We start from the raw sequence: 22,749 nt of genomic DNA on the forward strand, positions 1-22,749 counted from the left end.
ATCTACAGTAGCTTTGATTGGACTGATCATGTCAATATCATACTTTCAGAATCTTAGCTAGCAAGCATCATCATGAATCAAGTCGGCAATCTACTGGCAAATCCTTTTTGATCCTCATCATATGAAGATAAATAATATATAAAACGTATCGGTGCTGATCTGGCATTGGACACAAACATTACACAAGTAAGTTGAAAATCGCAAATGAGTGGTTTGGAAGGAATCAGTGGCTAACTGCAAACGTTTCAAAGCAATCACTAGCCTGTTATTCAGTGGAGTGGATGTGTGTTCCCATGTCTGGATTTAAGGGTCTCTTTTCCAAGCTTAAAAGGATATACATTCAATATTGGCCATGCTGTCAATCTAGCATGACTTCTACCGCGTTCAAAACAACTGGAAACTCAGGACTGGGAAATCTGTTTTCAGTGACTTCAAGACAACTGGGAACTCAGGGGGCTTCGACTGGTAAAATACGTTTTGAGCGGTCATCCAACTCAGAATTGCAGTCCGGGAACGCAGGCCTCTTTCTAGAGATCACTGACGTCATCATCATCATTCAACCTAGTTTTTTTCCTTCCGGAGTTCCCATTTGTGTTGAAAGCATCATAAAGTCAGACTTTGATGACACAATTTACCCATGAAGGACTGCCGCGCCACCTTCCTGTTCAAATGAGCAGAGCACAACAAGGTGAGTTCAGAAATGTATTGTATGCTGCTGCATAAATTATGTGATATGCCAGGGAGATATGTATACTGTAGCTAAGAAAGTCATAATAAGTGTATGTTGTGTAGTAAGCTGTTAATAGCCCCTGTGCCTCACCCTAATAATTTGTTCCCTTTCTCCCTCTTCATTTCACCTACTGTTTTGACTTGGTGAACAGGGAGGATACAGTAAGAACGGCCCATGTTCTGAATTCTGTCGCTTAACAAATAGTTATATTGACTACTATATTATCCACTCCTCGTTCCCTTACGCCATAGTTTGTACATCTCAACTGTCAGTAGAAACCACATTTGTTTAAGCAAATCAGCCATATCAGCTGTTCCCCCCCCAAAAAGACAGTAAATGAGGCTGAATGAATTGTTTTGCTGCCAGACAAGGCTCCACTGACAGCCAGGTGTAGCAGTGGTAAGGTGTTGGGACTGCTGTTGGGACTCTGCTGTTGGGACAGCTTTATGTGGGCCCTAACAGTTTGTGGGCACCGTTTATCACCGTTATAGTGCAATTCATGCATTGTTTAGTGGCTTCGCTGGCATGCATAAAAATACAAAATAAATCTTTGCCCCACCAAGATTTACATGCTAAAATCGCCATGGAACCTCCCTCCAACAGCCCTAGCTGACAAAGCACCCGTAAAAGAATAACAGCAGCAAGGCTTTCATATGTGAGCACATAATATGCACTTTCTGAAAAATCCTTCCTCTCCATCTCCCCTCTCTGTTTTATAGAGCCGGGAGGACTGACTTCAAGACATTTAAGTCAGATTCACAAGCGTGAAATGACAATGTCAATATTCATAAATGTAAAACAATACCGGTCATGCTCACAGAAGAGAGAGAGAGCAGTCAGTACAAGCGATGCAATTGAAGGCCACTCTAAATTAGTGTGCAAAATCAGTTTAGTGATTTAATAAAACCGGGGAGCGGAAGGAGTCTCACCGGGACAAAAACAAGACATCTATATTAGAAACAGCAGGGGAGAATATACTATTCTATATACAGACATTAAATTAACTGTGTCCACAGGGCCACACATACCACCCACACGCCATCTCTCTGTTAAACACACCATAGATTTTTACATTTCAGTCATTTAGCAGATGCTCTTGTCCAGAGCGGCCTACAGGAGCAATTAGAATTAAGTGCCTTGCTCAAGGGCATAGACAGATTTGTTCACCTAGTCAGCTTGGGGATTCGAACCAGCAACCTTTCGGTTACTGCCCAACATCTTAACCACTAGGCTACCTGCAACTCACATATCAGAAATGAATCATCAGACACACTCTCCATCAGGCCGATCTAAAGGTTTTACTTGGTGAATATTTCATGGAGAGGAAAATGAGTGACGGTACCGTATTATCAAACAGAGAGAGGAGAGGAGAAGTAGTCAATGTATTATCAGACAGAGGACGTCTTTCATTATCAGCAGCTTTCCAAGTCCTGTCTGTCAAACACCGGGGCCAGAGAACATGTTCTTAATGACCCCAGTGAGAGGAGGAGAGAGGAGAAACCTACAGTAAGGGGATATCCTCAGCTATATGTAGGCCTCTGCTATGCTCTGATGGAAGCTCCAGATGTGATGAGAGGGGCAGATAGATACCAATAACACCCAGTAAGTCCCAACCCAAGGATTTCCACTTTGATGTAGAGATAATACAGACAGACAATCACAGACTACAAAAGGAAAACCCGCCACGTCCCGGACACCGAGGTCTTGCTTCCAGACAAACTAAAACGCCTTCTTTGCCCGCTTTGAGGATAATACAGTGACACCGACGCGGCCCGCTACCAAGGACTGGCGGGGCCCCCCTCTCCTTCTCCGTGGCTGACGTGAGTAAGACACTTAAACATGTGTTAACCCTCGCAAGGCTGCCGGCCCAGACGGCACATCCCCACATGCTTCAAGATGGTCACCATTGTTCCACCATTGTACCCAAGAAGACAAAAGTAACTGAACTAAATGACTATCGCCCTGTAGCACTCACCTCTGTCATTATGAAGTGCTTTGTGAGACTAGTCCAGGATTATATTACCTCTACCTTACCCGTCACCCTAGACGCACTCCAATTTACCAATGCAATCGCCATCACACTGCACACTTCCCTATCCCATCTGGACAAGAGGAATACCTATGTAAGAATGCTGTTCATTGACTACAGCTCAGCATTCAACACCATAGTATCCTCCAAGCTCATCATTAAGCTTGAGGGCCTGGATCTAAACCCCGCTCTGTGCAACTGGGTCCAGGATTTCCTGACGGGCCCGTCCCAGGTGGTGAGGGTAGGTAACAACATCTCCCACCCCGCTGAGCCTCAACACTGGGGCCCCACAAGGGTGCGTTCTCAGCCCTCCTGTACTCCCTGTTCACCCATGACTGCGTGGCCATGCGCGCCTCCAACTCAATCATCAAGTTTGCAGACGACACAACAGTAGTAGGCTTGATTACCAACAACGACGAAGCAGCCTACAGGGAGGTGGTGAGGGCTATGGGAGTATGGTGTCAGGAACGTAACCTCTCACTCAACGTCAACAAAACAAGGGAGATGATCGTGGACTTCAGGAAACAGCAGAGGGCCAGCAGTGGAGAAGGTGGAAACACACATCATGGACAAACTGAAATGGTCCACCCACACAGACAGTGTGGTGAAGGCAGCATCTCTTCAACCTCAGGAGGCTTAAGAAATTTGGCTTGTCACCTAAAACCCTCAAACTTTTAGATGCACAATTGAGAGCATCCTGTCGGGCTGTATCACTGCCTGGTACAGCAACTGCATGGCTCTCCAGAGGGTAGTGAGGTCTGCACAACACATCACCAGGGGCAAACTACCTGCCCTCCAAGGACCCCTACAGTACCCGATTTCACAGGAAGGCCAAAAAGATCATCAAGGACAACAACCACCCGAGCCACTGCTTGTTCACACCGCTATCAAAAAATTTGCCACTTTAATAAACGGAACACTAGTCACTTTTATAATGCCACTTTATGTTTTCAATAATGTTTACATATCTTGCATTACTCATCTCATATGTATATACTGTATTCTATACTATGGCTTCTTAGCCTATGCCGCTCTGTCATTGCTCATACATATATTTATATATTCTTATTCCATTCCTTTACTTAGATGTGTCTATTAGGTAGTTGTGGAAATGTTAGATATTACTTGTTAGATATTGTTGCACTGTAGGAACTAGAAGCACAAGCACTTCGCAACACTCGCAATAACATCTGCTAAGCATGTGTATGTGACCAATAACATTAGATTTGATAATATTCCAGAGGGGTGAGTGTGATATGAAGCCTCATCTTTAGAGACAGATCTGGACTATGACTCCTGGCCCTGCATCAATACAAGATTCTCACAGCTACTAGGTGCATCTAGGATGGGATATCGTAATCCAGGCATCCAATGGGGCAAGTCAAAGCATGGGTGCTTTAGAGTTTGTGAGTGTGTGTCTAAATGTGTAAAAGAGCGAGAGGAGAGAGAGCAAACAAGAGAAAGAACGAGTGAGTGAGCGATCACACGCCTTAGTACTGTCCGGTGGGCTTTAGCAGTGATTCATATTTAATCGGTTATCAGATAGTGAAACATGGTGTGGATCTACAGCTGCTTTGATGTCAACAACCAGTCAATGGAGACACAAACCGATCCCCACTGCACATCACACCACTGCCCCAGGGCAGCTCTCGGCTCCTCTCTTCTCCTCCATGCCCAACGAGAGAGATGTACAGTATACCATTTGGAAAAGCCTATCCTGTACAGTCATTCTAAGGCCAAACAAACAGGAACACATAGGCTTAGCTAACCCTTGGGCCGGGAGTTTGAAACATGGTGGAGATAGTAAACCGTGTGATAGAAAAATGACATACTTAATTAATATCAAACAAATCAGTTGTAAACTATTATATATTTAACTAAGAGTAAGAGTTTTTAAAAGGGTCCACTCTAGATTCCTGCAGCTAGTCTCGGTGTCGAGGACAGGGGTTTTACTAGGGATATCTTGAAGCTGACAATTGATTGATGTCTCGGTGGTAACTTTACAGCCACATTCCAGTCTATCATTAGTGGTTCGTGTGAGACGTATTTCTCCAGTCTAACTGGGCCTGCATTTGATAGATGAGATATAGTCTGAAAGAATAGAACAAACATTTCAGTATTTGTTCTCCCAGTGGGTCAGAAGTTTACATACACTCAATTAGTATTTGGTAGCATTGCCTTTAAATTGTTTAACTTGGGTCAAACGTTTGAGGCAGCCTTCCACAAGCTTCCCACAATAAGTTGGGTGAATTTTGGCCCATTCCTCCTGACAGAGCTGGTGTAACTGAGTCAGGTTTGTAGGCCTCCTTGCTCGCACACACTTTTTCAGTTCTGACCACTAATTTTCTATAGGATTGAGGTCAGGGCTTTGTGATGGCCACTCCAATACCTTGACTTTGTTGTCCTTAAGCCATTTTTCCACAACTGTCCATTTGGAAGACACATTTGCGACCAAGCTTTAACTTCCTGACTAATGTTTCGAGATGTTGCTTAAATATATCCACCTCATTTTCCTTCCTCATGATGCCATCTATTTTGTGAAGTGCACCAGTCCCTCTTGCAGCAAAGCACCCCTGTGCTTCATGGTTAGGATGGTGTTCTTCGGCTTGCAAGCCTCCCCCTTTTTCCTCCAAACATAACAATGGTCATTATGGCCAACCAGTTCTATTTTTGTTACATCAGATCAGAGGACATTTCTCCAAAAAGTACAATCTTTGTCCCCATGTGCAGTTGCAAACCGTCTGGCTTTCTATGGTGGCTTTGGAGCAGTGGCTTCTTCCTTGCTGAGCGGCCTTTCATGTCGATATAGGACTCATTTTACTGTGGATGTAGATAGTTTTGTACCTGTTTCCTCCAGCATCTTCACAAGGGCCTTTGCTGTTGTTCTGCGATTGATTTGCACTTTTCGCACCCAAGTACGTTCATCTCCAGGAGACAGAACGAGTCTCCTTCCTGAGCGGAATGACGGCTACATGGTCCCATGGTGTTTATACTTGTGTGCTATTGTTTGTACAGATGAACATGGTACCTTCAGGCGTTTGGAAATTGCTCCCAAGGATGAACCAGACTTGTGGAGGTCTACAATTATTTTTCTGAGGTCTTGGCTGATTTCTTTTGATTTTCCCATGAAGAGGCACTGAGTTTGAAGGTAGGCCTTGAAATACATCCACAGGTACACCTCCAATTGACTCAAATGATGTCAATTAGCGTATCAGAAGCTTCTAAAGCCATGACATCATTTTCTGGAATTTTCCAAGCTGTTTAAAGGCACAGTCAACTTAGCGTATGTAAACTTCTGACCCACTGGAATTGTGATATAGTGAATTATAAGTGAAATTATCTGTCTGTAAACAATTGTTGGAAAAATTACTTGTGTCATGGACAAAGTAGATGTCCTGACAGACTTGCCAAAACTATAGTTTGTTAACAAGAAATGTGTGGAGTGGTTGAAAAACGTAAGTGTATGTAAACTTCTGACTTCAACTGTATGTCTCACATGCACCACTAATGATAGACTGGAATGTGGCTGTGAAGCTTTATCGGGGGCGGAGCCAGCCATGGTTGAAGAAGTTTCAGGCTTGGTATATAATATATATACCAGGTATTCCCTGTATGATTCAAGCATTTCGGTCCGACAGTCAAGACTGTTGGATTGACAGCTTCATTATTGCAATAATTAATCGATATTAAATAAAGACGATTGTTTGAAGTCTCTCTCTGTACTGAATTTCCACGACAACAGCAGGAGGGGGAATTACATCAAATTCAGATTGCCAAACATATTGAACAGTAGGCCTATAACCCTGGTTTTAGATGTGAAACATGATCATTGTAGTAATTCACGAGCATAACCTCGATATACAGTAGATCAGCACTGACCCTACTCCAAAGTCCTGTTTTGTTTCCATAAATCTGTCCAGTTCAGAGTTAGATAAAACAGCACTGTTCAGAGGAGAGCAGGTCGGTCAGTTCCATATTTATTCCTGATTGAGTCAGACATGGCCAGGACACTGCATGGGGCTCATCTCCTCATGGCTCCAAACACACCACCTACAGAGGAGCTAACAAGATGAAACAATGATCAGGCCTCCGCAGAGCCTTCTGGAGGTCAAGACACCCTGAAGGCAGAGAGAGAGCCTCCTCGGCAGAGAGAAAGAGTTTTAGGCTAAATCCTGGTAAGAGCTGTAGCCTCCATGTTCCCTGCTGTTCCTTATCTCTTGAGGTATACAGTACACTGTATAAAGACTGGTTTAGGTTGTGATAAGTGCCATTGTTTGTAGCTGTATTTTAGGCATGCGTTGGTAGGATTTGTGATGTTATTGTGATGCTGCGTGAAATGGGAGGCACTGTGGTGTGTAATCTGGGATGAGGAGGGGAACATACGGGAACTGCAGGCAGGATAAAAATGAACGCAAAACTACATTAGAGACACACTCAATCTGACAAGTAATAATTATGACACCATCTCTAGGTGACACCCCTCTAGTCAACACACACAGTCACGCATACGCACGGCTGGTGATAGGTTGCTTTGATCGGCTATAAGACAGAGTCTTTAATTACAGCCAAGCAGCTGAATACATCCAGGAAACACATATTATTAACAAAGTGCATCAAATAATAGAAATGAGAAGATTAAAGGGGAAAGATGAGAAGAATCTTAAAACATCTACACAGGCTAATTAATCAAAGGCTAAATCTTTTTGAATGTATGTATGAATATGTATAGTCCTGGTTACATTGACTATATCGCAGGAGGATGGTACAGTCCATAGGGCTAAAAGAAAAGCGCCACGTGTTAAGAACCACTCTAGATACAGACCATTCACTGCTGTCTTTAGAGACTCTCACATCCACGACGGGAGAGAGGGGCAGAGTGAGAGAGAGAGGCAGAGAGAAAGAGAGAGGCAGAGCGAAAGAGAGGCAGAAAGAGAGAGGCAGAGAGAGAGAGGGGCAGAGCGAGAGAGAGAGAGAAAGGCAGAGCGAGAGAGAGGCAGAGAGAGAGCGCGAGGCAGGGAGAGCGCGAGGCAGAGAGAGGAGAGAGAGAGCGGCAGAGAGAGAGAGAGAGGCAGAGAGAGGCAGAGACTGCGAGAGAGAGGCAGAGACTGCGAGAGAGAGGCAGAGAGAGAGCGCGAGGCAGAGAGAGAGAGAGAGAGCATGAGGCAGAGAGAGAGAGCGCGAGGCAGAGAGAGAGAGAGAGAGAGAGCGCGAGGCAGAGAGAGAGTGAGAGAGAGAGCGCGAGGCAGAGAGAGAGAGCGCGAGGCAGAGAGAGAGAGAGCGCGAGGCAGAGAGAGAGAGAGCGCGAGGCAGAGAGAGAGAGCGCGAGGCAGAGAGAGAGAGCGCGAGGCAGAGAGAGAGAGAGAGAGAGAGCGCGAGGCAGAGAGAGAGAGAGAGAGAGCGTGAGGCAGAGAGAGAGAGAGAGAGCGCGAGGCAGAGAGAGAGAGCGCGAGGCAGAGAGAGAGAGCACGAGGCAGAGAGAGAGAGAGAGCACGAGGCAGAGATCGGCAGAGAGAGAGAGAGGGCAGAGAGAGAGATCGGCAGAGACAGAGAGAGAGACAGAGAGAGAGAGGCAGAGACAGAGAGGCAGAGACAGAGAGGCAGAGACAGAGGCAGAGAGAGAGAGAGGCAGAGAGAGAGCGCAAGGCAGGGAGAGAGCGGCAGGGAGAGCACGAGGCAGAGAAAGAGGCAGAGAGAGAGAGAGGCAGAGACAGAGAGAGAGAGAGGCAGAGACAGAGAGAGGCAGAGACAGAGAGAGAGAGAGGCAGACAGAGAGGCAGAGACAGAGAGAGGCAGAGAGAGAGAGAGAGAGAGTGCGAGGCAGAGAGAGAGAGAGAGCGCGAGGCAGAGAGAGAGAGAGCGAGGCAGAGAGAGAGAGAGAGAGAGCGCGAGGCAGAGAGAGAGAGAGAGAGAGAGAGAGAGAGAGCGTGAGGCAGAGAGAGAGAGAGAGAGCGCGAGGCAGAGAGAGAGAGCGCGAGGCAGAGAGAGAGAGCACGAGGCAGAGAGAGAGAGAGCACGAGGCAGAGATCGGCAGAGAGAGAGAGAGGCAGAGAGAGAGAGATCGGCAGAGACAGAGAGAGAGACAGAGAGAGAGAGGCAGAGACAGAGAGGCAGAGACAGAGAGGCAGAGACAGAGGCAGAGAGAGAGAGAGGCAGAGAGAGAGCGCAAGGCAGGGAGAGAGAGAGGCAGGGAGAGCACGAGGCAGAGAGAGAGGCAGAGAGAGAGAGAGGCAGAGACAGAGAGAGAGAGAGGCAGAGACAGAGAGAGGCAGAGACAGAGAGAGAGAGGCAGAGACAGAGAGGCAGAGACAGAGAGAGGCAGAGAGAGAGAGAGAGAGGCAGAGACAGAGAGAGAGGCAGAGACAGAGAGGCAGAGACAGACAGAGAGGCAGAGACAGACAGAGGCAGAGACAGAGAGAGGCAGAGACAGAGAGAGAGAGAGAGGCAGAGACAGAGAGAGAGAGAGGCAGAGACACAGACAGAGAGAGGCAGAGACAGACAGAGAGAGGCAGAGACAGAGAGAGAGAGAGAGAGAGAGAGGCAGAGACAGAGAGAGAGAGAGACACAGACAGAGAGAGGCAGAGACAGAGAGAGGCAGAGACAGAGAGAGAGAGAGAGAGGCAGAGACAGAGAGAGAGCAGAGACAGAGAGAGAGAGGCAGAGACAGAGAGAGAGAGAGGCAGAGACAGAGAGAGAGAGAGGCAGAGACAGAGAGAGACAGAGACAGAGAGAGGCAGAGACAGGGAGAGAGAGAGACAGAGACAGAGAGAGAGAGAGGCAGAGACAGAGAGAGGCAGAGACAGAGAGAGAGAGGCAGAGACAGAGAGAGAGAGAGAGAGAGAGAGAGAGGCAGAGAGAGAGGCAGAGGCAGAGAGAGAGAGAGGCAGAGACAGAGAGAGGCAGAGGCAGAGAGAGAGAGAGGCAGAGGGAGAGAGTGAGAGAGGCAGAGAGAGAAATAGAGAGGCAGAGAGAGAGGCAGAGGGAGAGAGAGAGGCAGAGGGAGAGAGAGAAAGAGAGCATGAGGCAGAGAGAGGCAAAGAGTGAGAGAGGCAGAGAGAAAGAGACAGAGGCAGAGGGAGAGAGGCAGAAAGAGAGCGCGAGGCAGGGAGAGAGAGGCAGAGACAGAGGAAGAGACAGAGAGAGAGGCAGAGAGAGAGCACGAGGCAGAGAGCGAAAGAGAGCACGAGGCAGAGAGCGAGAGAGAGAGGCAGAGAGAGGAGAGAGAGAGGCAGAGAGAGAAAGAGAGAGAGGCAGGGGCAGAGAGAGCGAGAGAGAGAGGCAGAGAGAGGAGAGAGAGAGGCAGAGAGAGAAAGAGAGAGAGGCAGGGGCAGAGAGAGGAGAGAGAGAGGCAGAGAGAGAAAGAGACAGAGAGGCAGGGGCAGAGAGAGGCAGAGAGAGAGAGTGAGAGAAAGAGAGGCAGAGAGTGAGAGAGAAAGAGAGCGAGGCAGAGAGAGAGAGCGAGGCAGAGAGAGAGCGAGGCAGAGAGAGAGAGACAGAGCGAGCGGCAGAGAGCGAGGCAGAGAGAGAGCGAGCGAGGCAGAGAGAGAGCGAGGCAGAGAGAGAGAGAGAGAGCGAGGCAGAGAGAGAGAGAGAGATGGAGCGAGGCAGAGAGAGAGAGAGCGAGAGAGAGAGAGAAATGAGGAAAGGCAGCAGACAACAGGAAATGAATAAGGTTGGCCTAACTGTTGTAAGTCCCATGGGCCGAAAGTCAATGTATGACATATAATACACAAAGTAAGAGGGAGGAGAATGTCACAAAGGAAAAGGGAGAGGGTTAGATAGAAAATGCAAGAGCGAGCCATTATTTGTTCAATGTTGCCCTCAAGATGTCATTACTTATTACACATATTAATGCATATTCATGACTGCTAAGGCACCAGTGACCCGTTGAGATCTCTGTCTGGCATGCTGAGTCTCCAGACCAGAAAGAGGCCTGCGGCAGGCCGTCAGCTCTTTGTGGACGACTGACAGTTTACGCAGACAAACAGGCTCCCGCCGCACGGATTTGGACAGACACACACACACACGGCCGTCATCTTACTCATCTCATCCCTGCTACCCTGAGGCAGACAGCCAGGCATGACTCGTTAAACCCCACATGGAGATGTGTGATCTGTGTCAATGACTCTGGGTTGTCTAGCAGCTCTATATACTATCCTCTCGTCATACTTGAGTAAAAGCAGAAGATACGTTCATAGAAAATGACTCAGGTAAAAGTGAAAGACACCTAGTAAAATACTCCCCGAGTAAAAGTCTAAAAGTATTTGGTTTTAAATATACTTAAGTATGAAAAGTAAATGCAATTGCTAAAATATTCTTAAGTATCAAAAGTAAAAGTATAAATAATTTCAAATTCTTTATATTAGGAAAACCAGATGGCGCAATTTTCTTGTTTTTCTAATTGACGGATAGCCAGGGGCACACTCCAACATAATTTACAAATGAGGCATTTGTGTTTAGTGAGTCCGCCAGATCAGAGGGAGTCGGGATGACCACGGATGTTATTTTGATAAGTGTGTGAATTGGATCATTTTCCCGTCCTGGAGTAAAAAGTACCTTATTTTCTTTAAGAACGTAGTGGAGTAAAAGTAGGCAAAATATAAAGACATAAATATAAATACAAAAAAAAACAACTAGAGTAAAAATACTTGAAAGTACTACTTAACATCACTGGTGGTGGCTAAGCATGTCTGAAACATCCAACGCTCAGAGTCAGTGAAATGATTTCACTCTGCTGTAGTGCTTATATACTTTGTATATAGTGGTTCTAGACTTTAAAAACAGAGTTGCCAAACTCAACAGCGTGATAAAGGACTCTGTTCTCCTCCATTTGTCCTGAGAGAAATGGGAGGCAGTGGAGCCAAGACCAAACATAACTTAATGGAATGAACACACAAACTTAATTACAGTACAAATGTCAACATGATGGATTTAAATGACTATTATTTATTTTAAATACGCTCACCTTACTTGCTCCAGCTTAGACAGTAGCTTAAGCGATATTTTCAACTGCTTAAAAATAAATAAAGAGAGTGTGCCAGGAAGAAAAGGTCAAACCTCTGACCAGTAAAGTAGTATTGGAGTCAGAACTTGAACGGAGAGTTGGAGAAAAATTCAGACAATAACCTTTCAGTGATTTTAAAGATGGTGGCGTTAACTCAAGGGCTCTCCATCCCTCTGTGCTTCAAGTTAAAAAAAAAAACTCAACTTTGTGACAAATGTCACATCTATTTTGCTCAGGCAGTTCAGTTGCAGTGTGGGGGGGAAGATTATTCATTTTCTAGAAGAATTGATTGCTGACGAGTCTGTGCGTCATTGCCACCCTAACCCACTATTATAGCCCCTCAACTTCATGGCCAGAGATGTTCCTTCCTGTATGTTACAGCAACACAGCTAGGGACCATGACAGCATTAGTAGGCAATCTCTATTATTATTACATTCAAAATGCCTCGACTTCCTGAAGAAAACTCCTAGCCGCTTCGGAAATCAAGCATCCGACCACACCACTCCAGATGACAAGAGTAGCATAACATGGCGTGGAGTGGTGGCTGATTGCAATCATTGCAGAATGAAGAACTGGGGTAGAGGAGGGTGAGTACCTCCCACCTCCTTCCTCCCGCTAGGCTGCCTCTCACCTCTTCCAAAGATAGACCATCTCCCGCAGAGGTGAAAGTGCTGTACTTTTCATTGACAAAATAAATAAATACCGTAAACTGCTGTTTTTTAAAATATCCCCCCCCCCCCAAAATGTTTGCGACGCCCATTCACATTCAATCATCCACAAACATCACTGTTGATGACTTCGTAATAGGTTAGTACCTATTACCCCGAAGTCATCAACACGCCGTCAGAATGAATCCGCGATATTCAGCTCATGACTTCTGAGGCCGACCTTAACCCACCTGACTGACTGATTTAAATCAAGTTGAAAGTGCAGATAAGGGAGGGAGTATAGATGCGCTGAAAAGTTGGAGGTTACATAAGTAGCCATTCAAAGCTGATTTAAATGGTTAGAAGGGCAGTGTTGAAATGGTCTTTTTCTCTCCCAGTTGTTAATTACAGAACTTGACAACATCATATTACTGTTTCTCTGCCCTGACGGTATCCATGGCAACTGGCCATAGGAAAAATTAAGTAGTCGAAAGTCGGGAATAATTAATCAGTATTGTCTAAATGTAGTCTAAATATCGCAGATCGCAAAAGTCCTAGTCAATGGCAGCTTTTTTGAATAGCCATTTAGTAAACAGAGAACACAGTAGACTTACATCCCACACGGATTCGGAGAACTGTTGTTCTACTCATGTGGTGAAGGACAATGACCAAAAGGAGCGGAGGAAGGCAAGGTGCATTCTTCATTTAGTTTTCAGTTCTGTTGGCATCCCACATATGCCTGTGTGCATTCAACCGAATGAAAAGCTGCACAAAGGAATGACAGTGGAAACATGTACTTTTATTCAAGGTAACGAATTGAAAACTCTGTTTCGCACTCAATCTTTATGTTTTTGATGTTGTCATACTTGGATGAAAACACAAACTCTTTTCTTCTGGATCTCTCCGTGGGTTTAAAAAAGAAGAAGTAAACATCAGTTGTCATTCATTCTACTGAAAAGATAGAGCTGGGGTGAGGGGTATTGCCCTAGATACCTTTTACATTTTTTGATTAAATAACTTCAGGGGACCAGGACGCCAGAGGGGCTGAACGTCTCAAGAGAACAGACGCTGGTTCTATGGCTCTCTAGTTCTACTGTATCTTAGCAACAGGTTCCTGTCAGTTTAGAGGCTAAAATGAAGAAGTGGTGGAGGTGAGGGATGTAAAGATGGAGAAGAAAAGAGATCGAGGCATGCTCACCTCTTAGTCCAAAATAGAACCCGTCCAATTCAGTCCCATGTACATCCGGTCATTCTGTAGATGGTAAAGTGGCACAGAACTATCATATTCACTTTGCCAGACTCACTTTTCTTATTTATTTAACAGTACGACACCATTATTATACTAGCAGTGAGGGATATTTAATGTTGTATGAATGTCTTATACTAAGTACTCATATAGAAATGCCAGGCTTTTTCAAATATAGTATTCAGAGGTACTGCATCCTGATGTTACTGTAAATTCCCTGCAAACAGACAGCTTTACACATTAAATCACTAGAGGAGAGAAAGGGAGAGCGAGACAGAGAGAGGGGTGGATGCATAGATTGGGGAAAAAGACAAAGAGTGAGAGAGAGAGGGATGGGTGGACGGATAGACGGGGAGAGAGAAAGCTAGCGTGAACAAGGCAAGCTGCTTTTCATCCCTGGTCTGTTTAATGGACTTAATTTGCATGTCTATCAGCAGTGTCAGGGCTCTGAGGAGACGCTAGTAGAGTGAACGACTGTAGCACGGTCTGCCAGACGTGGCACTGATAGAACGCTCTTTCATGAAAACGGCTAGCGCGATTCCTTATTCTACATGTCAGAGGCATGTTCTACATCATTTATTTAGATCTGAATGCTTCACAAATGTTGGGCGGGAAGGTGGCCTAGCGGTTAAGAGCGTTGGGCCAGTAACGTAAAGATTGCTGGTTTCAAATCCCGAGCTGACTAGTTGAACAATCTGCCGGTGTGCCTTTGAGCAAGGCACTTAACCCTAATTGCTCCTGTAAGTCGCTCTGGAAAAGAATGTCTGCTAAATGACTGAAATGTACCTTGCTGAATACGGCCCAGGTGCCCAACAGACCAGTGCCCGGTTCGATCTGCAATCACAAGCCTGACCATATACAGATGGACCAATCAGAACACATCTTTCCCATCTCCGTCTTTAGTATTGTCTAGGCTAGTCTAGCCAGAAATAAATGGCACGCAAGTTTTTTTTAAAACAACACTGTCAGAAATCTGAAAGTAAATGTCACATCGTTGTTCAGTGATGACAGTAATTCGTCAGAAGCTCATATCACATTTCTTAAATGTAGTTGATGTGTTCTATCTTGATAAAATTATATTATTCCAGCTACAGCTTTCTTAAAATCAAATCTAAATTTTATTTGTCACATACACATGGTTAGCAGATGTTAATGCGAGAGTAGCGAAATGCTTGTGCTTCTAGTTCCTGACAACGAGTAATCTAACCTAACAATGAGTCATCTAATCTAACCTAACCAATGAGTAATCTAACCTAACAATGAGTCATCTAATCTAACCTAACCAACGAGTCATCTAACCTAACAATGAGTCATCTAATCTAACCTAACCAACGAGTAATCTAACCTAACAATTCCACAACTACTACCTTATACACACAAGTGTAAAGGGATAAAGGATATGTACATAAAGATATATGAATGAGTGATGGTACAGAACGACATAGGCAAGATGCAGTAGTAGATGGTATCGAGTACAGTATATACATATGAGATGAGTAATGTAGGGTATGTAAACAAAGTGGCATAGTTTAAAGTGGCTAGTGATACATGTATTACATAAAGATGCAGTAGATTATATAGAGTACAGTATATACATATACAAATGAGACGAGTAATGTAGGGTATGTAAACATTATATTAAGTGGCATTGTTTAAAGTGGCTAGTGATAACTTTTTTACATCAATTTCCATTATTAAAGTGGCTGGAGTTGAGTCAGTATGTTGGCAGCAGCCACTCAATGTTAGTGGTGGCTGTTTAACAGTCTGATGGCCTTGAGATAGAAGCTGTTTTTCAGTCTCTCGGTCCCTGCTTTGATGCACCTGTACTGACCTCGCCTTCTGGATGATAGCGGGGTGAACAGGCAGTGGCTCGGGTGGTTGTTGTCCTTGATGATCTTTATGGCCTTCCTGTGACATTGGGTGGTGAAGGTGTCCTGGAGGGCAGGTAGTTTGCCCCCGGTGATGCGTTGTGCAGACCTCACTACCCTCTGGAGAGCCTTACGGTTGTGGGCGGAGCAGTTGCCGTACCAGGCGGTGATACAGCCCGACAGGATGCTCTCGATTGTGCATCTGTAGAAGTTTGTGAGTGCTTTTGGTGACAAGCCAAATTTCTTCAGCCTCCTGAGGTTGAAGAGGCGCTGCTGCGCCTTCTTCACAACGCTGTCTGTGTGGGTGGACCAATTCAGTTTGTCCGTGATGTGTACGCCGAGGAACTTAACTCACTACCCTTTCCACTACTGTCCCGTCGATGTGGATAGGGGGGTGCTCCCTCTGTTGTTTCCTGAAGTCCACAATCATCTCCTTTGTTTTGTTGACGTTGAGTGTGAGGTTATTTTCCTGACACCACACTCCGAGGGCCTTCACCTTCTCCCTGTAGGCCGTCTCGTCGTTGTTGGTAATCAAGCCTACCACTGTAGTGTCGTCCGCAAACTTGATGATTGAGTTGGAGGCGTGCATGGCCACGCAGTCGTGGGTGAACAGGGAGTACAGGAGAGGGCTCAGAAAGCACCCTTGTGGGGCCCCAGTGTTGATTCTCACATAGGTATTCCTCTTGTCCAGATGGGTTAGGGCAGTGTGCAGTGTGGTTGCGATTGCGTCGTCTGTGGACCTATTGGGGCGGTAAGCAAATTGGAATGGGTCTAGGGTGTCAGGTAGGGTGGAGGTGATATGGTCCTTGACTAGTCTCTCAAAGCACTTCATGATGACGGAAGTGAGTGCTACGGGGCGATAGTCATTTAGCTCAGTTACCTTAGCTTTCTTGGGAACAGGAACAATGGTGGCCCTCTTGAAGCATGTGGGAACTGAACATGGTCTAATTCAGACGTGTCAGAGCCTTATGTCTGAACCCAGATTGACATTTCAGAGCTATAAATGGTGCCATCTGCCATCTTAATGGGTTATAAAATATGATTTCACTGCAAAACAGTTCTTAGCTGAATTGTGGAAACTTTGATGCTCAATATCGCAGAACTATGCTTCACGCAGATAGAACCTTTATAGTCACAACTAGCCAGATGGCCACAACTAGATAACTAGCAACATTATAATTAAATCTCAATGGATTCGGTTTTGAACGAAGCAGCTGCCTGTTAGCTGCTGAGAGTCAGTGGAGTAGCTAACTAGCCATGTGCAAACTGCAAATGACAATGATAACCATTTAGCAAACGTTAGCTGCAAGCAAACTGGCACTGGCAGTATGGGATAAAGGAGAGTTAATAAAATGATTTATTTCATCTTGACAGCTAGCTTGGTAAAGCATTCAGGGTTGTGTGCGTTGTGCTGCACTTACCACCCCATTCGTTTCATATGAAGTGTGTGACTGCCTGGCTCAGTTATCAAACTAACATTAAGAGACACGGTTGAGTAAAATATATATATATTATGCAGATTTATTGTTTTAGTTAGAACAAGTCAGATGAAAAGGGGGTGGATTAGTCTGGGAAAAGTGCCTTATTTCTTTGTTATCATCACTCCTTTCGGCTGCCCTCTCAGGTTGGTACCCAGCAGGCCTCGTCTTTTGTTCCATACCGTGTCTTTTGTTCCATACCGTGTCTGCGAATATAAAGCTTTCGCCCCCACCCCTCCCGGAAACCACTTTCTCAAAGCGAAGGATCCAGATCACGTTCTGCACATGTCATTTACCATCTAAAAAACTATCAGCATTTGCGTGATGTAGGCTAATCTCTATATTTGCTGCCATAATGTAGCCACTAGCCAGAGTTCCTGAATGAATAACACTACCTCGTTGACTACCTGTCTGCCTCCTGCTTAGCCAATCTTTTGCAATGATGAGCCAAGAGAATGACAGGCCTCCTACTGTGCTAAGTACCTATCGGCCTTCAGTTCTCACATTGTGTCCCACCTCGTGGGTCTAACAAGGAGCAGCAGATCTTATGACAGCAGCCCTAATGCTCCACCTCCTATCCTCCGCTTCTATTTTTCCTATTTTCCTGGCCATCAGTCTTCTCATCCTGCTCCCTCTCTCTGAGTCCAACCTGGCAACTCTGATTGGCAAAGCTGCATTAAAAGAGATGCTTTCATTGTTTGCAGGTTCTGTGTGCTTGTAGACAGGCAGACAGTCACAGAACGGTGCTGTAGCTCTTCTGTTTACTCCTTCGGCCTGTTTCTGTGCCCGTCTCTCTTTCCGTCCCATGCCAAATATACACAACAGATGTACTACAACAGTCAGCTACAAGAGTTTAAAAGGTAGAACACCAGAAGAAAAGCTAGTGGTGGAGATCCACGTTCAAATGACTTTAAAAAATACATATCTTCACAGACATAAAGAATCATCTACAAAGCAATTATATGTGATTAACTCATTTTAGAAGGTCTCGTAGTATCAACAAGGACTACAAATTCTAGGTTGCTAGCAACAACATTAGTGCAGCGTGCAAGTTAGCTTACATTAACCATCTACAAATGTAGGAGCAGACGGAAGATCTGTGCTATGTGAACAACAAAACATGTACTGCCGACATTCTGGGCAGCGGTGCTTAGTACCTTTCGGCCTTCAGTAGCCTTGAGTCGTAACACACAACCTGTCAGATCAGCAGACTTCAACAAGGCATCTGTCCACTAAGCCCAAGCTCCTCCACTCCTCATGTAGGCAGGACTAGGGTTTGAAATCATTTCACTATTCGAATAGTATCATGAATTTGTGTCAGATATCCGGATATTTGAAATACACGTGTTATTTTTTAAAACTTATGTTTTGACCTGAGCACTGTTGTGCGAGGGAGAGAGGCTGGCGCTCTATTGCTGCAGCTGCGGCGGGGGCGGTGTGTGTGTGTGTGTGTGAGAGATGGGGGCGGGCAGATGGAGAGAGAGACACAGTAGCCACTAGCAAAGGCAACTCAGCTACAGCCAATATTAGCTAACTGGTAGCAGCCACAATGTTATTTACCATCCCAAACAGTGCCTGTTTTGACTGGAGTAGCCTAGAGAAGCTAGCCAGCTATAGCTAGGTATGCTAGCCAGCTATAGCTAGGTATGCTAGCCAGCTATAGCTAGGTAAGCTAGCCAGCTATAGCTAGGTATGCTAGCCAGCTATAGCTAGGTAAGCTAGCCAGCTATAGCTAGGTAAGCTAGCCAGCTATAGCTAGGTAAGCTAGCCGGCTATAGCTAGGTATGCTAGCCAGCTATAGCTAGGTAAGCTAGCCAGCTATAGCTAGGTAAGCTAGCCAGCTATAGCTAGGTATGCTAGCCAGCTATAGCTAGGTATGCTAGCCAGCTATAGCTAGGTATGCTAGCCTGCTATAGCTAGGTATGCTAGCCTGCTATAGCTAGGTATGCTAGCCAGCTATAGCTAGGTATGCTAGCCAGCTGTAGCTAACTACTGTAGGCTAGAGGCTACATGCTGAGCTTTCTCCCCAACCCAATTCCGATAAAACAATAGCCTACCTGTTGGTTTCTCATTGTTTCTCATTTCACTAACTTTTAATTCCATAATTTTATTCCATCCTGCATTGCATTAGAGAACTCTTACTCCACATTGAGCTAATTTAGAAAATGCCTTTGTGTTAAAATAGGCCCATACATTTTTTAATTGTAAAAAATAAATAAATCACAAGTATTCGAATACTACCCTCCGTTCGGATATTTGAATAAGCATGCACATCCCTAGGCGAGACACCATATGACTGAGGACCTGTCCACCTGGCTTCCCTGTGGTGTGGGTGGAGGACACAGATGGAGGCCTTTACACCCTGTTTCCAGGCTCTAAACTGGGCAGCGTCAGCACAGAGCAAGGCAAGCATCTGGGAGGCAGATTTCTGGAAGTGTAGACTCGATACCCTGTCCCGCAGAAGTGGGAGACAGTAACCCTAACCCCCTCCATCTGGCTGGTTTGTTTCCAGCATGGAAACATCACCATGGAAACAGACCAAGCCTGGAATATTGAAGGAGAGGATGGCTACTTTGGTATTACCACCACTAGACTGTAGTGGTTCTGTGGTGAGTGACAGAGCACCAATCAGAAACAAACCTGCGATCGTGAATATGACCACACCCCTTACCTTCATAGTCCTTACCTTTATAACTACAGACGTCTTTAAACTCTCACCATTAAGTTGCTTGATGAAACACATACTCTTCCATTAGAGAACAGTTAATCTGGTAATGGGTTACATAATACTTCCCTGCCTGGTTTAAAGGTGGTGCTCTGGTGGCCTTACCTTGGCACGCGGTCCGCCGTCGTTGTACAGCCCTGGTGACTAGGCGGCGTCTGTGTTTTCTCCGTCTCCTCTACAACGGTAGCCAGACCCTGCTGCTGCAGCTGGTGATAGTGCTGCTTCAGCTGGTCATGGTGCTGCTGCTCGTGGTGGTGGTGCCGTTGGTGGTGCTTCTCTCCCTCAGTGCTCTGTCCACTACCCTTTGGCCGCTGCCCCTCTTCTTCCTCCATCTCCTCTTCCATCGTCTTCTTCCCCCGGCCTTCTCCCTCCTCGTCGCTCTCCTCATCGAGCATGTCGTCCACCTGACAACAGAGAGTTGGTTTGGTGAGGCTTGGCTCCCCCAGGGTAGGGTGGTCTATACAGTACAGCAGGCATCTCACTATCCACCAGAGCGCAACATACAGTAGACCTCAACTCTTCACATAGATCCCATCAGATGATTAGAGAACACACTGAACCAACCCCTCACTTTAACTCTTTACTTAGAGTTTGTTCTCTTGCACATCAGGTGGCAACAGCAGTTAACATGGCCCAGCAGCAAATTACATAACAGCTCTTCACATATGGATTCCTCTGGCCTGTTACCAAGTTTAATTACTGTCTATTCTGAAGGGAATAACCTATCAGATGCCTCTTTGTCTGCAGGGAACACCAATCAGATGCTGTTTGGACAGTTATTGAGAGAGGATCATTTACCTGGAAAGTCTATAGGAATGCACATTAGGCGAAGGCTTTATATTCCTATAGGAAAAACAGCTCAGACAATATTTTCTTTCAATTGAATCTGATACATTATTAGCTAATATGAATTGAATCTGAAACATTATTAGCTAACATAATGGTGCTGGATGGAATGGTGGACGTTTTTACGAGCTCCTGACCAATTGTGCCATTGTGTATTTGTTTCCTATGACCGAAAAGTGCTTCTGGACATCAGAACAGCTAACACTAACCTCAATTTGGACGAGTCAGAGACGAAAGACGTATTGATTATCCTGGAGCAGGCCCAAATCCCAAATCGCCTCCACCCTCTGTTCCATTGGCGAATGTGCAATCACTGGAGAATAAACTGGACGAGTTCCGTTCAAGACTATCCTATCAACAGGGCATTAAGGACTGTAATATACTATGCTTCTCAGAGTCATGGCTGAGCAAGGACATGGATAATACACAGTGCATTCAGAAAGTATTCAGAACACTTGTACCACACTTTGTTACATTTCAGCTTTATTCTAAAAGGGATTAAATAAATAATAAATCCTCAATCTTCTCATTGATCATCCTTGAGATGTTTCTACAACTTGATTGGAGTCTACATTTGGTAAATTCAATTGATTGGACATGATTTGGAAAGACACACACCTGTCTATACAAGGTCCCACAGTTGACCATGCATGTCAGAGCAAAAACCAAGCCATGAGGTTGAAGGAATTGTCCATAGAGCTCCGAGACAGGATTGTGTCGAGGCACAGATCTGAGGAAGGGTACAAACATATTTCTTCAGCATTGAAGGTCCCCAAGAACACAGTGGCCTCCATCATCCTTAAATGGAAGAGGTTCAGAACCACGAAGACTCTTCCTAGAGCTGGTCACCCTGCCAATTGAGTAATTGGGGTAGAAGGGCTATGGTCAGGGAGGTGACCAAAAACCCAGTGGTCCCTCGGACAGAGCTCAAGAGTTCCTCTGTGGAGATGGGAACACCTTCCAGAAGGACAACCATCTCTGCAGGGACTGGGAGATGAGTCAGGATCGAGGCAAAGATGAACGGCGCAAAGTACAGAGAGATCCTTGATGAAAACCTGCTCCAGAGCGCCTCCAACAGGACAACGACCCTAAGCACACAGCCAAGACAACGCAGGAGTGGCTTCAGGACAAGTCTGAGTGGCCCAGCCAGAGCCCGGACTTGAACCCGATCAAACATCTCTGGAGAGACCAGCCACACTCCCCATCCAACCTGACAGAGCTTGAGAGGATCTACAGAGAAAAAAAAAATGGGAGAAACTTCCAAGGTTGTAGCATCATACCCAAGAAGACTTGAGGCTGTAATCGCTGCCAGAGGTGCTTCAACAAAGTGCTTCTAGATCACCTTCTAGATCACCTCCTAGATCACCTCTACTCCACACAGAGACGCATACAAAGCTGTCCCCCAACATCCATTAGGCAAATCAGAACATAACTCTATTCTCCTGATTCCGGCTTACAAGCAACAACTCAAACAGGAAGTATAAGTGACAGGCTCAATACAGAAGTGGGCCTATGAAGCGGATGCTAAGTTAATGGACTGTTTCGCTACCACAGACTAGAATATGTTCTGGGATTCTTCCGATGGCATTGAGGAGGTTACAACATCAGTCACCGGCTAATAAGTGCATCGACGATGTCCCCACAGTAACCGTACATACATATCCCAACCAGAAGCCATGGATTATAGAGCGTTCCTCACTGAGTTCCCTGAATTCCTATCGGACCTTGTAGTCATAGCAGATAATATTCTAATCTTTGGTGACTTTAATATTCACATGGAAAAGTCCACAGACCCACTCCAAAAGGCTTTCAGAGCCATCATCGACTCATCGTCTCTGGAACCACTCACTGTCACAGTCATACACTGGACCTAGTTTTGTCCCATGGAATAAATGTTGTGGATCTTAATGTTTTTCCTCATAATCCTGGACTATCAGACCACCATTTTATTACGTTTGCAATTGCAACAAATAATCTGCTCAGACCCCAACCAAGGAACATCAAAAGTTGTGCTATAAATTCACAGACTACACAAAGATTCCTTGATGTCCTTCCAGATTCCCTCTGTCTACCCAAGGATGCCAGAGGACAAAAATCAGTTAACCACCTAACTGAGGAACTCAATTTAACCTTGCGCAATACCCTAGATGCAGTTGCACCCCTAAAAACTAAAAACAT

The 22,749-nt window shown here is 45.5% G+C and overlaps 1 protein-coding gene across 3 annotated transcripts in view; it reads right to left on the reverse strand.

Annotated features, from left to right (window-relative positions):
- LOC112229667 (RNA polymerase II subunit A C-terminal domain phosphatase) overlaps positions 1 to 22,749 on the reverse strand; it is a 141,539-nt gene that overhangs the window by 41,415 nt on the left and 77,375 nt on the right. For 2 of the 3 annotated variants that reach the window (XM_024395619.2, XM_024395618.2), the window contains one exon: positions 19,831 to 20,129. In XM_024395619.2, coding sequence (XP_024251387.1) covers positions 19,831 to 20,129 — 299 coding nt within the window. Of the gene's footprint in view, positions 1 to 19,830; positions 20,130 to 22,749 lie in introns of those variants that run through there. The other variant, XR_006080508.1, reaches the window with a different exon arrangement.

Source organism: Oncorhynchus tshawytscha, linkage group LG31, assembly GCF_018296145.1.
Source record: "Oncorhynchus tshawytscha isolate Ot180627B linkage group LG31, Otsh_v2.0, whole genome shotgun sequence".
In the NCBI taxonomy this organism is placed as follows: domain Eukaryota; kingdom Metazoa; phylum Chordata; class Actinopteri; order Salmoniformes; family Salmonidae; genus Oncorhynchus; species Oncorhynchus tshawytscha.